This window comes from Rhyacophila brunnea, unplaced genomic scaffold (genome assembly GCF_057557595.1).
Source record: "Rhyacophila brunnea isolate RB1 unplaced genomic scaffold, BYU_Rbru_1.0 scaffold_9, whole genome shotgun sequence".
NCBI lineage: Eukaryota > Metazoa > Arthropoda > Insecta > Trichoptera > Rhyacophilidae > Rhyacophila > Rhyacophila brunnea.
In genome coordinates this window covers 40,858,860-40,875,790 of record NW_028233361.1, presented here as the reverse complement: position 1 = coordinate 40,875,790, position 16,931 = coordinate 40,858,860, and the positions used below count along the sequence as shown (strand labels likewise).

Below are 16,931 nucleotides of genomic sequence, written 5' to 3'. Positions count from 1 at the left end.
TGTCTTCTTGGGCCATATCCGCCCCTTAGTTGGAGCATATGGACACCATGAATCGCCCCCAAGAATCCCTATTGCTCGCCAGTCTTCTTGCATCGTTCCAGGTCAAACCAGCATCCCGTAGCTCCACCGCATACACGCAATATGTAATAATGTTATAACTGCCAGATCCCATTGAAAGTTAATAAGAAAAGTGTTTAAATAAAATGTTAATGATTTGCGGAAACCGATTAATTAATGATACAAAAAATGGCGATATTATTTCTCTCACATTTATTGCAATATATAATTTATCGAATAAATTGAATATAATTGCAATACTTTGAAAGTTTCTACAAAAAGCTTGATTGAAAAAGATGCTAACGTTACAACGGCTCATTCGCGCTTGAAATACAAAAACGTCGTTTAGCAGAAAAAACTTATCACTGTTTAGAAAGATAAAGATACACCCCAATTATAGTAATTTAATATTTATTCCTCCATCAATTTTTATTGACTATTTAAAATGCCGTGATCAGTGTCAGGTTGGCCTCCGGAGAATGAGGGCCGGGTTTTTTCGTTTTCATTTTTGAAGGTTTTGGACATAACACACCACGCTGTCCAGACGGGTTGGTGTGTGGTTTTTCTGTCTGGTTGGTCCTTCCCGTAGCCAAAGGTCTCTCGTTTTAAGGCGCCAGAGTTTCGCCTTGCACCCTTCTTTATTAGCTACAGATATACTGCGTTATACAGCACATTATCTGCATTGGCCGGGGGACGCCGCGCGAAGGCTAGACATAGGATTTGCTGACTTTCTTGGACAGTGGCGTCTCAACATTTTTTAGAAGTATACCTATTGGCATCAGTATACATAATTGAGGCCATAATCAGCCTTTGCCCGCCCGTTGGACAAATCTAGTCATCCAGTGGTATCCAAAAGAAGTACAAAACGTCCGCAAGGTAGACCTAGAGGCCGTCTGATCGATGAAATGATAAAGTTCTGCGGAAGTACGTGGCAGCGCAATGCACAGAGAAGTGGATGCAGCTTGAAAAGGCCTTCATCCAGCAGTGGATAGATTCAGGCTGATGATGATGATTTAAAATGCAGCTGCGATGAAATAAATGATGCGCTATTTTGCCGTTTCGTGTTCTGATAAAATAAAATAATTGTATCTATAGAGTTAACGTAAAATTTTTCGAGTACCTACATACAAACCAATTCCAACAAAATGTGGTACATTGACTTAATGCCAGTGATATAGAATCTCCACCTCGGAGATAGTGATTTAAGGTAACCATAGCATGCGAGGATTTTATAAAAGATCTTGAAGTCATTGAATGCTCTTATGTCTCTATATTTACATTCGTCAGTAATTTAATTAAACTGAACTTTAAAGAGAGTACAGTAAGGGTTAACTTGTTTTTGGATAAATAAGTTGTATTTTTTTCATAAATAGTGAAGAGCATTTCTGTTATATTGTTAATATTGTCTTTATGCTAATCGTTTTATTCCTCTCTATTGTTACAGGAAACCCTCACGCAGCAGGCCGAAGAACAGCGTCGCGCTGCGCAGCTTGGGCCGGCTGACCTCCCCGGAGATCAGATCATCTCTGACAGGAGGACCAAATTGGAAACTTCTGCCCAGGTAAATCTTTATTTTGATTCAATGCATGTAAATTTCATTTTTTATTTTCCATAATTTTCTTTTTTTTTACACTACATTAGGGCAATGAGGCTAAATTACAGTAGTGTATTAGTAGCAGTAAGACAATCATAGAAAACATCCAGGCTTTTAGTAAATCGTAAAGGTGTATTGTGACCTCAACGGGAATGGAACCCGGTGCCCGGTGCGGAAATAAGTATTATAAATTCACTTTGCAAAAACCAAATGCCGCTTGTTTAACGCTTGTATTCTGACAGTGATTCACTATATGAACACAGAGTAATCGTATACAAACCTTCGAGAATATAACGGAATACTTGCGGCGAATACTTGGTGTGTGGTGATATGACTATCAGAGAAGACGAGATTGGAGACCGAAACATGCATCCTCTCGTTACATCTAAGATGAAGATGCGACCTTGGGCGCGGATGCTTCAAAAGAGACTTAACCTGGCCTGCTTGTTCTTAAAGTCAACCGGATTCTAGCCGCTAAATACTATTCACATGGTGAATACGCGCAAGGGTGTTACACACTAGTATAATCTGGGAAGAGGCAAGAATACTGGTGAAAAAAGAGCGGAGAAATTCTCGGATACGTGGCGCCGACCGACATGGACCTAGAAGAATAAAGATCATATTTTTTTTTAATGATTATTCAATCTTCACCTTTATTGCATTTTGTGACTCGTGAATTTTCATATTTTTCAGGGTTGGAGGAAGCGAGTTGGTCAAAATGACGCAACGGCGTTTTCGGTGGCCGGGAGAATGGACAGGGATGGACTGGCACCTTCGCCAGTTGCCACACCACTCACCCCGGCTGCTTCACAAGACAAGTGTACTCCACAACCCGCCAGATTCAAGTAAGGATTTTCTTCTTTTCGGTTATACTGACTCGATTCAGATTCATCTGTCTGCCGTTTGGCAAGAGTTACCTATAGGGAAATGGTAGACACCAGGAATATCTTTTTTATCAAAATCTTGTTTATTTTAAACTCAATATAAATTTCCCTGGACCATTCCCAGCCAATAGCATCCCATAATTGAAGGGTTCCCAATTGGTCAATCGAGAAGCAAAATTTGGTTGATCGCAATTACGATTGTGAATTTTGAAAATTATAATGATTTCCATCTTTTTAATTTATGTACAACCATGGATGAAAAAAATAATACCCCGGTCATAGGATAAATTGGTTTTGCAAGATGAGGATAATGTCCAAAGTCTAGCTCGAACCATCGTAATAATTTTTCCAATTGATGAGGGGAATTTCGAATAACAGTTGATTTATTGCAATATACGTTGACACAATTGAAATCTTCTGATTATATAGAAAGTACTGAATCCAAAAAAAATATTATATTTGATGGACTATCTTCAAATTTTATCATGTTTTCGAAGTACATATTTATGTGAATCTTCATTTTCTCATATGAAATTTATTCAAATCAAATCAAATTTATTTATTTTACATATAATGAACATAACAAATTATAAATTCAAAGCGTTCATGACATGACATAAAATAAGTGTTATTAATTTTTAAAAATTAAAATACAGAGAATAAGTAATAAAATAAGAAAATAAATAAAATAAGTAACAAAATAAAAGTAGATGGAAGCACACAGAGTGAACTTTGATAGACCCTATCTTAAAAACTTATAAAACAACGTCCACCTAAATTCACCCTCACGTAAGTGGAATATATCAATATCCGAAGCGATTTCATTAAACATGGTTACTGCCAATTTAAATCCAAATATCGAACACGTTTGATGGATGATCACCTTGATGGCTGTTATTATAAGCTGAATTGTTTAAAGACTGCTAATGATACATAGACAATGTCAAATATCTCACTTTATCTGAATCTTTATCTATCACATCTCAATTTATGTAATAGCCCTGTCCACGTGCATGGATTTACTTGCACCAATAGTGAGTATTTTAAACTATCATGACAATAACTGTGAGTGCTATCTGTCTCTCCAATCTCATTCTTCAAGAGTAAGCGAGAGGCGAGTTGTCATTTTATAGTACTATTTGACAGTCGTAGAAATCGGTTAATCACGAAATAAGTCTCTGCGCGGTGTAGTTTGTTTTTTATCTGGCAGGATCGCTACTATCATTCTACTGCGCAGGCGTACATATCGGACAAACCCCAACTGTCGCGTGAAAATTCAGAAGCTTCCGAACTTTTTTGATTCTTGCATGCAATCTTTCAACTTATAAAATGATATTAGTAATAAATAATTACTGTCAGCTAATTCCATGCACGTGTAAACGGGGTATGAAACTGCATGAAGATTTTTCTATTCTTTCTTGCTTTGATTTCGATTTTGTAAATTAGGTGTCTATCTTTCCACCAATAGTAACATATTTTTCCTTTGTTTTCGCAGGTCTCGAAAGGGTGACGGTGTCACCCCGTCTGGACCCATGAAGTCTGCTTCCACCGCGATCATGTCGCAGCCCGCTTCCCCTCTTCGATCGGCAGTGCAATTCAGAAGGAGTATTTCCACCCCTGGAATGGATGACATTCAGAATCCCTCTGAGAACACTGTCATGACCAAATCTGAAGATGGTGAGTTAACATGAATACGGGTCACAAATTTAATCATTCATACTGATGTTCAAAGCTACCATACCAAGTAGAATAAAATTCTTATGATAAATTCTTCAAAAATCCTTTAAAATAACCACATTTTGGGGTCCACAATCTGTTGAAACCCATAGTACATAGTTGGTCAGGTCAAAGGATGGATGATGAAGAATATTTCCCTCCGTATGGACGGACCAAATCAAGAGTATCATAGGTGTAATAAAACTATTTTGTTCGTTTTTATTGTCCAGGCTTCAAAGTGAACGGATCTGCTCCTTCTGGACCGTCAGTGCTAGTTCCAAGAGCTGACGATGAGACCTTTACATCCTTCTTCCAGAGCGCCTCTCATAGCGTTGTGACAACTTCATCGTCTGCCTACATCCCTTACAATAATAACAACAACGATATCCCTCTGATTCCCGAGGATATTGACCTCGACGCTATCGATAGCGGAGCAAGACATATGTAAGTAAAGATATTGTTTTCATATCATATTATTACTCTGAGGTATTATTACCAATCTAATTTCAAAGTGAATCAAAAACTGTATTAAGTAGTTAGGTATATAAATATTTAAATATTGTCACAATATAGTATGTGTAAAAAAGACTGCTTACTGGGCGTCTTACGTGGGCGAAGTCAGCTAAGCGTTGAGCGGCGCGCGCATCTCAAACGTATAACCGTGTGTGAAAACGTTCGTAGACAAAGTCTTTTTTTGGTTATATGTTTATACGTTTGAGTTGCGCGTGCCGCCGAACGCGCTTACCTAAGACGAGCCGTTAGCATCCAACTAAATCACGCATAGCACTATTAAATTACACGCGAAATTCGTGTTGTATTTTTCTTATGTGAATCACAATTCATTCTCATAGGCTTGGAGGAGCAGCAGGTAATCGCGTGAGGGCCGCCCGCCGCTTGGGAGGATCCCGTAACCCACTGCGAACTCTTGCAGCCAGGACTGACCTGCGTCAGGAATACACCCAGCCGCCTCTCACGGGTGTCGCTGATAAGGAGACAGCCCGCATAAACAAGGATAAACGTAAGTTAATTGCAGATTTTTCTTCATATTATATCTAGTTATATAAGCCTATATTATTTACCTTCTTATAAATCATCAGTCGAGAGATGAGTTCATTAGTAATTGTAAATGATAAATATATTAATTTTTGGCAAATATAAAACAATAATGTTAATGGAAAATGTTGATTTAGTTAAAACCAATGTTAACAAAATGACAAATGAGAATGTTTGTAAAATATTTCTCTAGATGTGAGTCGCTGCAAATCAAATGTAGCCTTCTCTCCATTGAATTTCAATTGAAGATAATTGAAAAAAATCGATTCGGCACTTACTATTGTAGTTTTCAGTTTTTACTGTAGTTTTAAAATTGATAAATGACAAATAAAAACTACAAATAATCACATGTTGCAATTTGCTGTACAATAATATAATTTCTGGAGTTGACTGATATTGATTTTTAGCTGTTGGATTTGTCAATGTTTGATTCATTTTGGAGTTATAATTTGAACTATTCACATTTTTCAGGTGATCTAATTAATACTTCTGAGATATTTATTTTTGTACTTGTACTAAATATAAATAATGGAATCTTGCAGAAAAATAAATTAATCCTCAGATATTGCAAACACAACAGTAAAGTCATAATGCTGTCATACAAACTAATGCCATATTGGGCGCTGCTTATGTTTTCAGATTGGTTCAAATGGATTAGACGAACTTTGATTTGTTGGTAGGATTAGATGCAAAACTTTTTAATTATTGATTCCATAAAGAAACACATATTTGAATAGAGAAAATATAAAATATACTAATAAGATTAAATATTAATTAAATAAACCACAGTAAAATCAGCAGTCTACAGCAGTAAAATTATCAATGTTTTGTTAAATATTTTCAGCGTTGCCAAGATGTCCCGCTTTTTAATCAAAAATAGATTATCCCGCACTGGAATTCACGATTATTCAACAAATACGTAATATATTCAAGTTGTTTCCGGAAAAAGAGACTAAAAATATTTTCAAGCTAATTTCATTTATTTTAAGCATACCAACATCTAATTGCTATACCGAACGGGTATTTTCTCAAATGAATTTAAGCTGGTCAGATGCAAGAAACAGATTTTCTATTGAGTTAATAAAATCGGAATTACTTGTTCAATTCAACATGATATACTAATGTGCTGAATTTTATGAATACATTAAGCAGCAGAAAGAAGCGCTTTAGGAAATAAAATCTTCAGCCAAGTACAAATAGGCGAGTGTCGGTGAAAAGTAATATTTAATATTATTATTTTGATAGTTAAAGAGTTTTGTAGTTTGTAATAATTATCTGGCAACACTGCATATTTTAGAGTTGTACAATATTGATTTGCAGCGACTCTAATATCAATAATTAAGTAATTTTCTACTGGATAATATCATAAACTAATCACTAATCAATATTTTATACAACAATAATCATTACCAGATATTTGTTCACAGACCAGAGTCTTCATCATTTTTTTCGTTTTCTCCTACTTCTTTGCAGTGATGTCTCATTTCTTTTCCATAGTGGCACAAAACTCTTCTATGGCAGTTGAGGCCCTAGCAGGTCTTGCAGCCCGCGAGGATTTCGCCAACATCCACCTCAAGAGGGCGTCCCCTCCAAAGGGACTTGCCTACTCCCAATCCTCAGGCTTCGGCCTGGACTATGTCAAGCCATCTCTTTTGATCCACGTCAAGGGCAGGCGGCACGTGCAGGCGCGCCTCGCTGAACCCAATCACGCCAGTATTAACAGCGGAGATTGCTTTGTGTTGGTCACCGCTGATCAGGTCTTCCATTACGCCGGATACTATGCCAATGTCATCGAGAGGTAAGGATTCTTGTCAATTACTGAATAATGGTAACAGAGCTGGGGTAAATGTATTCAATCAGTTATAAATTGTTGCATGTGGGGTTTTGCAGAACAGATGGCACTTACTGATTGTTCTGAATATTTAACTAATAATTATAATAAATATCTTATTGATTCTAATATTATAAGATGTGTTTTTGTCCGTCTTGTTTTTTTGTTAGTTAAGTGTGACATAAAAGCTTTATAAAACTGTGTTTAATGAAAAGTCTATCCGTAAACGACATGCAATTCTTTTATGTGTCAGACGGATTTATAAGTTTTGTATTCAACTGTGACATCAAATATTTAAAATTCTTTATCTATGTTAATGACTAATCAATGTTTCAAATCATAACATGAAGAAAAGATACAATTAAACATTGTTTCTCAGAAAAAATCATTTAATGACAAGGAGTGTTTTGAATGCAATGTTTTTATGTTCTCCTGTTTTTTTATTAACGATATTGTACAAAATAGTTTAATTTTATGTAACTAATATAATATAATATATTGTTCCGGCTTAAGTGTTGAAATTCAGTTGCTGTTACATTTATTACAGATCTCGAGCTGCTGAAATAGCCTTGCACATTCACACAACAAAAGACCTAGGGTGCGCCAATTCCACGTCAGTCATCACTTTGGATGAGCAGCATCAACACAGCTCGCCGAAGCACTGGAAGCAGTTCTGGACTCTGCTAGACGTGGACGAAGATGAAATCGAAGACTTCAAACCGACACCTGCAGGAAACGCAGACGAAGATGAGATCTTCGAGTCGGGAATTATTCCCACAAATATGTGCTACGAAGTCATCGACGACGAGCTTGTTCCCGTTCAGGAGTACTGGGGGCAGGTCCCCAAGATTGCGATGCTCGATCCGTCGAAGATACTGGTCTTCGATTTCGGTTCGGAGCTCTACGTGTGGAACGGGAAGAACACAATCCTCGAGGTACGCCGGACGGCATTCCAACTCGCCCAAGAACTCTGGGACGAGGGGTACGACTACAAAGACTGCCACCTCTGTCCGTTGAGTATTCCCCGGATGCTCGGAGCGAGGACTGAAATCGACGATCTGCCGAAGAAAGACACCGCCAGACCCGAGTGGGCCATGATCACCAAAGTCACGCAGCACATGGAGAATATTCTTTTTAAGGATAAGTTCTTGGATTGGCCCGATTTCTCTCGTGTCATTAAAGTCAAGGAAGAGGAAGACAGTTTGAAAGGAGGCGCTGTGGAAATTAAACCGTGTAACGCTGAAGAGATGTGGAATAAAGAATACGAAGATCCGAGCCTAGTGCTGGAGTTATCGCATGTCGGTAGAGGAACGCACCATTACGACAAAGAAACTATGAGACATTTTGAAGTCAAGACAAAATCTGTAACAAAATGGATTATACAAGAATATGACTATTGTAAGATTGATAATGAAGATATGAACGATTTTTATTCTGGTGATAGCTATATAATTCGATGGGAGTATCAAATGACAGTCACCGGCAGGGAGTTAAACGGTAAACCTTCAAAGCATAATCTCACCGGAAGAGATCGGTGTGCATATTTCTGCTGGCAAGGAAAAGATGCAACGGCAAATGAAAAGGGAGCCGCTGCTTTACTGACTGTGGAACTGGACCAAGAGAAAGGCCCCCAAGTTAGAGTAGCGCAAGGAAACGAACCGCCGGCTTTCCTCAATCTCTTCAACGGCTCATTGGTAATTCACCAAGGCAAGAAAGGAGCAGACAAAAGTAAATATAGGCTTTATATGGTGAGAGGAAACATCTTGAATGAATCACACCTCGTTCAAGTCCCGTGCTCCATGCGTCAATTGAGAAGTAGGGCTTCTATGGTGGCCATCGATAAAGACAAGGCTCACTTGTATGTGTGGCACGGAGCGAAGAGTCTCAAGCATACGAGAGTCATAGCTTTGGAAGCCGCCAAGATAATATTTGAAAAGCAAGACCCGGATCTGTTCGACGAGGACGTTGAAGAAGCTGAATTGATTGAAATCGACGAAGGCGAGGAGCCCAAGGTTGTGATGGAGATGTTAGGCGGTGCCAACAGGCAGTTGTACCATTCCCTGGTCAGTAAAGGATTCGAGGATGTTTCTGAGCCTGTCACTCCGAGATTGTTCCACTTCACAGACCTGTCTGGACAGTTTGATGCCGTTGAAATGCTGTCGCCACTCCGTCACGAGACACTGGTGACGCCGTATCCTTTCTCTCAACAAGAGCTGTATTCTGCGTCACAACCAGGTGATTTAATCATTTCTATTCTTTTGATATACAAAGAGTTCGAACTGTAAATATGTAGTGGGAGTTATATAAACGATTTTATTATGGTTAAATTGTTAGTCTTGAAAAAATTTTATTCTTACATTGGGCTAAAATGTCGTAGCTTTGATTTCTGTACAAGTTCAACATGTTAATTGGGTATCCATCGAAATAAGCCAAACCGAATCGTTTATTACCCTCCAAACTTACGTTGTTTCCGTTTACAACCTTTTACTAACTCGTCGAGCGTTCATGTATACAGAAATCGCATTGTGTTCCATAATGCTCCATTCAAATAACGGTGTTTGTACATGCACGTCTATTTGAAACAGTATTCCTTATATATAAACGGAAAAATATTTTACTTTATGGTCACTTTTTAATGTCCATGGGCGCTTAACTGTCAAATAAACGATAAATTGTCGCATTTTGCCACTAGATATCCCTAGTAGTCTCTATATGTTGATCTCGCTATTACATACTTTCATATATCTTTTATTTTTCGATTTAATACTACATTATGGCCGGATAATCCGAATGCCAAATAAACGTTATTGAATAAATATATAATCATTACAATATTAATTTATAGGAAATCTCTTAACGTGGAGAGTAAACAAATAAAAGTAAATGGTTATCGTGATAGTATAGGTACCTACCTACCTACCATATAATTATTATGCATAAATCGATTCCAGCACAAATATGTGAATTGAGTTGTTAAAAATACAATATTATATTTATTAGATTTTCATAAATCTGCGTCTGATGTGTATTTACTAACGAAACTCTTGAATTCGAAAGCGTTGCCGCTTTTACGAAATTTGCGGCATTGTAGATTAGCTTCATCTACGAAAGTAAAGCTTAGTATAAATAAAGCAGTCATGATTGAATAAAATGAAGCACCGATTATGGGATCAATTGTAAAATAGATAATAACATTAGACAATAATCAAAATAATTCATTGAGTCATAATGTAATACGGAAGAAAACAAGTACCTATGACAATTATCAACAAACGCGGGCTGTCAGTTGCAATCTGGCAAATTTTGCAATCGGTTCGCTAAGCTTATGGTAGAGAGGCATTCTGTGCTCGGATTCGGCGAGATGCTTATATACAAAATCTCCATGAACGCAATTATACGTTTCGCACGCCATCTGGCGTAAAATCGCATTCGAAAATTTTGGATGGATAGGGTATAAGTGTTCAAAATGTATGCAGTAATTAATTTTTTTCGATACACTTATCTTTCAATAATTAAATGCTTAATGTTTGATTTATTTTTAATTTTTTCCATGTTGAAGTGCCGGTTAAGTAATTAAAAAACATACCATCCATTCATAACAAACCCAAGTCTCACAGTTTATCTTGACAATATCTTGATAATTATTTATGGACTGATTTGATTAAATGAATCTTAAATTGTGATAAAATGCTTGGTTGTTTCTGACCGGTGCAGGCGATAAAAGTGTGATGTCCACTGCAAATAGATATGCAATGCGAAACGATTTGAGCACTCATTTCAAGCACGATTTGCAACACTCATTTTGAGATGAAGTCATATTAATTAATACAATTATTTCAGGTCTTTTCCTGCTGGACAGCGGCGATAGTTTGTGGTTATGGCAGGGCTGGTGGCCTCAGCACGGAGACAATGAGCTCATTGAAGCGGGACCCGGTTAGTAAAATAATCATTATAATAACCAATCAACTATCTTAAACCTAGTGCAAACACAACCACTTGTAGCTAATTGTATGAGATATTCACACACACTGCACTTGCTACGTCGAATGCGTGCGACTCACTGTGGATTTATACACACATATTCATATTTTACATTTAAACAATCGTCGCTCTGATGCTGGGCTGTATCTGTGCCCTGTGGCAAACACTGGTAGGTACGCTCACCTATCAGTGACTGTGACAATAAGTGAGAGGCAGTTTATTTATTTACAATTATTATATATTAATCTGATGCTAACCGTAAAGATAGACAAATAATGACATCTTCTGAAAATATTTTTATATGTCAGTTGAGAAGGAATAATTTTTCATGACAGTCAAAACAGCAGTGGCGAAGGGTGTAGGTAGGCTGCTTGTCAGTCATTCGTATTTGTTTTTATTGAACTAAGACTAGTACTTTACGGATGGTGTTGGTTAGTTTTTAAAAATTAATTAAACCTTGCCTAAACCAAACCATAATAGTTTTGGTATGTTATGGACGATTCGACAAAATAGTGCACACTTTTTCATTCATACTTATTAGTTTTCGTTGAATTAAGAATACATGTTACACATGTTGTAGGTTAGTTTTTTAAAATTCATTAAGCTCTTCCTCAACCAAACCATAGTAGATAAAAAATATTATTCTATCTATAAAATATTCAAAATGATGTATGGTTTAATGGCATAATTTATAGATAGACGATTATGTTTTGGCTATTATCTATTATGGCTTGGTTTTCGCATTGAATTTTAAAAAACTAACCAACAGCATCTGTAAATTGTTGACTTAGTTAAATGAAAACAAATACGTATGACTGACAAAGTTTATTGTGGACTATTTATCTCGTATCTTAACAGCCTACCTCCACCCTTCTCCACTGCAAAACAGTCAGCCATTGCAACTTGGTTTCTTTTCAAGGGACAACTTTTTCAATATCTCACGAGAAGCCAGAGGGTTTCTTCTAATGAAGGGTTGACCATAATAGATTAAATTAGATTAGGAATCATGCATACTCTATTGCACAAAAGGTCATGCAAATTGCATCACAGTATAAGCTTGCAATTGGTGTGGAGTAAACATGCATCATTTATGAATAACTGAATCAAAATTATCCATACAGTTCGGTCAATACCAATCATTTGTGGGTTCATACGATCTTGATTTAGATTAAGAGCCAAAGATACACCTCAAATGACCTATTCGTTCAGAACTAATCACCAGACTTCCAGAAAGTGTCCTATTCACATTTAAGTGACTCATTTTCCAGCTGTAGTTTAGGGATGTAGCGGACGGGAAGTACCAACCTTTGAAATATATCAACTCTAATTCTTTCATGTGACGTCGTTATAGGTGCGGGAACTCTTCGCTGGCAATGCTGCAGGCGAGCGGCCATGGAGACAGTCCTGGAGTACTGGAAAGTGTCGCGGCCTGACGTTCCACAACCCGTAGCATCCGTGGTGGTGGCTGGACTGGAACCCCTGGAATTCATCAACCTCTTCGATGCCTGGCAGGACAGGGACGACGTCGCTGAAATGAATATTGCCGTAAGTCTACAATATATATTTTTTAATGCTTTCCACTATTTGCTATGAAACACAGGTCTAATAGCAATGTATACAGTATTTTGAAATTTGATGACAAAATAGTTTAGGTGCAGTTTTGGCATATTTTAGATTATCTTCTAAGAAATATTCTTAATGGCATAGTATTTGGTGTGGATGTGTGGTTTGTGATTAAGCTGCAACTGTTAGCTGGCTCTCACATCTAAACTCGTCTCGCCCGCAATGTGTCGAATACGTCGATATGACGTCATCGTTATTCACTAAACAGACGTTATCTTATGGACCTTTGCGCACTGCTGGAATAAAACATTTTAGTTTGAAAAAAACATCTGGAGGCACATGTAATTACTTTCACCCGACATGCACCGCAGGGTGTAATCCCGAAATGTCGCACTTCATCATTCATTTTGGCTTGCCGAGTGACGTCATTGTCCTCGCACAGCCTTGCTATACGCACATAATAAAGTTGCATGTTGCGCTTAGTTTTTCATTTATGACTATTATCCCAGTCGAGACGATTTTCAATGTGCGACTGGGCTTACATTTACGTTATTGAGAAAATATATTTCCATTTAAAAACATGAATTATGTTTGTTATGCCAGAAAAAAAATACAAATGCTGTGTATCAAATCAAAACGTCTGTATATTATATAATCAATGCTGTTATTCGGGGAGTCATGACTGCTGTGCTCCATGGACCCATTGTTAAAAACTGATTGAGCTGTGTTTGAGCTCAGGGTAATTAAATAAAAATGCAGTACGGCGGCAACGGCTTAGTCACGAACTGTACATATAGTGCTTGTGATAATCTGGCTATGCACGAAGCTTATAATGATTAGTGTATGACCTGAATGGACAGCGTCCGGCGGTGCGTAAGTGGTGTTCGTAACTCAATCGTATAACCGTGTGTGCTTCATAGACATTGAAGTTAATGGCCCCACCAAACCACACCTGCCCTACACCATACTCTGTCTTAATCGGGCGTATCATGGAACCCTACTTTTGATGTGAAGCATCATTTTTATTTTTATGACTGGAAATGTCTCAGGAGCCCAAGGGTTACCCAAGATTAAGGTCGCCATGCACTTAAATGTGCTTTGACCGAATTTACATGACTTTAAGTTAAGGTACCCATGGGAGAGTGAGCACATAGAGGCAATATTAAAAATTGTAATAAGTAACAAATTAAAGCTACTACAAAACTGCCGAACATTCTAAGTGTAGAGATCTTCACGTTGACAGTATGACGCCGCAAATTTTCTAAATGCAATAAAATTGGGCTTTGTGGGCGACTAGGTCAGACGGTCCTAGACAATATCTTTTTTTGGTTATACGTTTGAGTTGTGCATGCCGCTCGCGTTCCGCCGAACGTTGTCCACTCAGGTCGTACACTACTTAGAGTTGGCACTCTCCATAATTGAATTTATAGAGACGGAGATCGTTCAAAATATTCTACAGAATGACAAAACCATAGACTAAATTTGTCGCAGTGACAACATGACAGTACGCGACGTGCATCATTATGTATTTGAACCTTAATTATTGTAGGATGCAAATCGCATCCTCTGAGATTGTTCCAATATATCGGTTGAAAGCGAAGAGCTTCTCAGGTCGGAAAGTTTATCTGCTTTTTAAAAAGTTTGCAGCATTGGCGAGTGATAATATCTTTTCTGGTCAAGAATTGACTCTAGATTATACTAAAGTCTGGAAGAAGTTGCTCCTGGGGCTGGGGAAGGAAAAACAAGTTAGAATGAAGGTATCATTAGAAGATATGAAGAATTTGGCTTATTTGTTTATTGCAACTTTCTCATTCCAATATTTCATTGTAAAACTATTTTTATGGTGAACACAATCTCGTGATATTTTTCCACATGGTAATTATGACACAGCTCTTAATATTATGGTAAACCAGAATCCATTATAACCGATGACATTAACTGAATCATCGTGTAATGTTCTGTTTGATAAGACCGCTAATAAATATTGTTTTCTTTTGAATATTTAGTATGGATACAAAGTAGGCGAAGGAATATGCAGTGTATCAGAAGAACTCTGCCGCCTCTCGAGGACTAGTTTCCCACTCGCTGTGCTGAGGCAGAGACCGCTGCCTGACGCTGTGGATCCTGCCAACATCGAACGCTACCTCACCGATCAAGTCTTCGAGGTGAATAATTAATTCTTTAGAATACATCTCTAGAAGTTTGCAAACTCGCCATGAAGTCCATAATTGGTGACCCCCACGTGATTGTCATACAGTGTCATGACACATCTATGTTTTTCATGTGTGACGACATGCCACTATTACATTTGGTACACTTTTAGTGATAATACCAAATTTATCATTAATATACACCATTTCCACGTGCATGGATTTACTGCTGACAGTACGGATTATCGCATAACAAAAAAATGCGTAAACATGTAATATTGTGCAAATTACAAGATTGCATGAATGAATCAAAAAAGTTCAGAAGCTTCTGAATTTTCACGCGACAATTGGACCGTGCAATATCTGTGTCTGCGCAGTAGAACAACTACACCGCGCAGAGATGTAGCGCGTGTGGTTAGTCTTTTTTCTGGCAGGTTCGCCACTATCGTAATACTGTGCAGACGTAGATATCACACAAGTTCCAACTATCACGTGAATATTCAGAAGCTTCTGAACTTTTTTGATTCATGAATGCAATCTTGCAACTTGCACAATGATACATGTTTACACATATGCATTTTCTCGTTACGGCTGTGATAAAACATACCTACTGTCAGCAGTAAATCCATGCACGTATAAACGGGCTATTAGCATGTGCATGGATTTATTTGCAACAATAGTGTGTATTTTAAACTATCGCTATAATAACTGTTAACACGTCATAGTGTTAACTGTCTCGCCAATCTCATTCTTCAAGAGTAAGTAAGACATGATGTTGTCATTTTATGGTATTATTTGACAGGTCGGTCGGAAAATCGGTTAGGTAACCCCAAAATGAGTCTCTGCACGGTGTAGTTGGTTTTTTATCAGCAGGTTCGCTACTATGCGCAGGAGCAGATATTACATGATCCAATTGTCACATGAAAATTCAGAAGCTTCTAAACAACTTGCACGATAAGATGTGTTTACACATGCATTTTTTTTGTTATGGCTAGTTTTGTATAGCGCGAGATAGACGGTTTTGACAGTTTAGACTGCTAACTTTTTGTAGAAATTATAATACCTCAATATATAAATATGATAAACTACCCTCAATAGCCGCCGATAGCAGTTTTGTGTATAGAATAGATGCGCAAATCTATAACATATATTATAATAATAATTACCCTAAAATGTTTTTTTTTTATTATTTCAGGAAACGTTTGGAGTCACAAAGGAAGAGTTCTACCATCTGCCATCGTGGAAGCAGGCCAACATCAAAAAAGATCTTGGTCTATTCTGACACCGCAACTTGTACTGTAACAACATTGACAAAAGTTTGACAATATCCTCTTCCGACTCTTTGACATCTGACATACCCAATGATAATATTAATATCCATCGTCCGCAGACGGATATTGAACCCTGTTGCTCAGCAACGTATACCCAAGTCCCTGATAAAATATCTGATACTCAATATTATGAAGACTTGTCTTTTTCTACAAGAATTCCTAGCTTTATAATGATTCCCCGTTCGAAAAATAAAATTGACTCGAGTCAAGTGAATCGATCGATTGATTCAGTGGAATCAAACGATTCATTCTCCAATTGCTCGTCGAATGCTGGCGATTCTTCTCGAGAGCATTGCGACGTTGAAGCTGAAACGAAGTCTGTCGCGCAGAATGTAAATATTGACACGAATTATGTCAGTCGCCATTGCCTTATCAACAGTATCGTCGGTTTTGTGGTAGATCCTGAGGATCATATCAATTTTCATCACATCAAAGGAGATTCGCCGAGTTTCAACATTCGGAAAGTCACGTCTCCGCCTTGTTATTGTTGCATGCAGTAGATCGGCGATGAATCCGAATACTTAAGAAGTTGTGCTCTTTATTCTAGTCGTTTTTCTGCTTTGAATGATTCTTATCGAACATTGAACGGACGTAATCGCTGACACGTGCATAACTGTTCCAGTTCTCGCTGCGTCATTTAAACAAAGGTTGTAATCAACGCTATTTATCTATATATTTTTTTCTTATCGAGTGCCTACAATCGGTCATGCCTTATTGCGATGTTTCCAATATTATCTGTAAACCATTGCAAGTCTTGTAGTTTTTTTTTGT

At 37.6% G+C, this 16,931-nt stretch overlaps 1 protein-coding gene across 2 annotated transcripts in view; it reads left to right on the top strand.

Annotated features, from left to right (window-relative positions):
- LOC147063632 (uncharacterized) overlaps positions 1-16,345 on the top strand; it is a 570,851-nt gene extending 554,506 nt beyond the window's left edge. For both annotated transcript variants that reach the window (XM_085959789.1, XM_085959790.1), the window contains 11 exons: positions 1,502-1,618; positions 2,345-2,496; positions 4,031-4,212; positions 4,482-4,695; positions 5,103-5,269; positions 6,802-7,102; positions 7,683-9,370; positions 10,976-11,068; positions 12,468-12,661; positions 14,686-14,844; positions 16,025-16,345. In XM_085959789.1, coding sequence (XP_085815915.1) covers positions 1,502-1,618; positions 2,345-2,496; positions 4,031-4,212; positions 4,482-4,695; positions 5,103-5,269; positions 6,802-7,102; positions 7,683-9,370; positions 10,976-11,068; positions 12,468-12,661; positions 14,686-14,844; positions 16,025-16,111 — 3,354 coding nt within the window. In that variant the 3' untranslated portion in view covers positions 16,112-16,345. The remainder of the gene's footprint in view (positions 1-1,501; positions 1,619-2,344; positions 2,497-4,030; positions 4,213-4,481; positions 4,696-5,102; positions 5,270-6,801; positions 7,103-7,682; positions 9,371-10,975; positions 11,069-12,467; positions 12,662-14,685; positions 14,845-16,024) is intronic.
- The last annotated feature ends 586 nt before the right edge of the window (positions 16,346-16,931 follow it).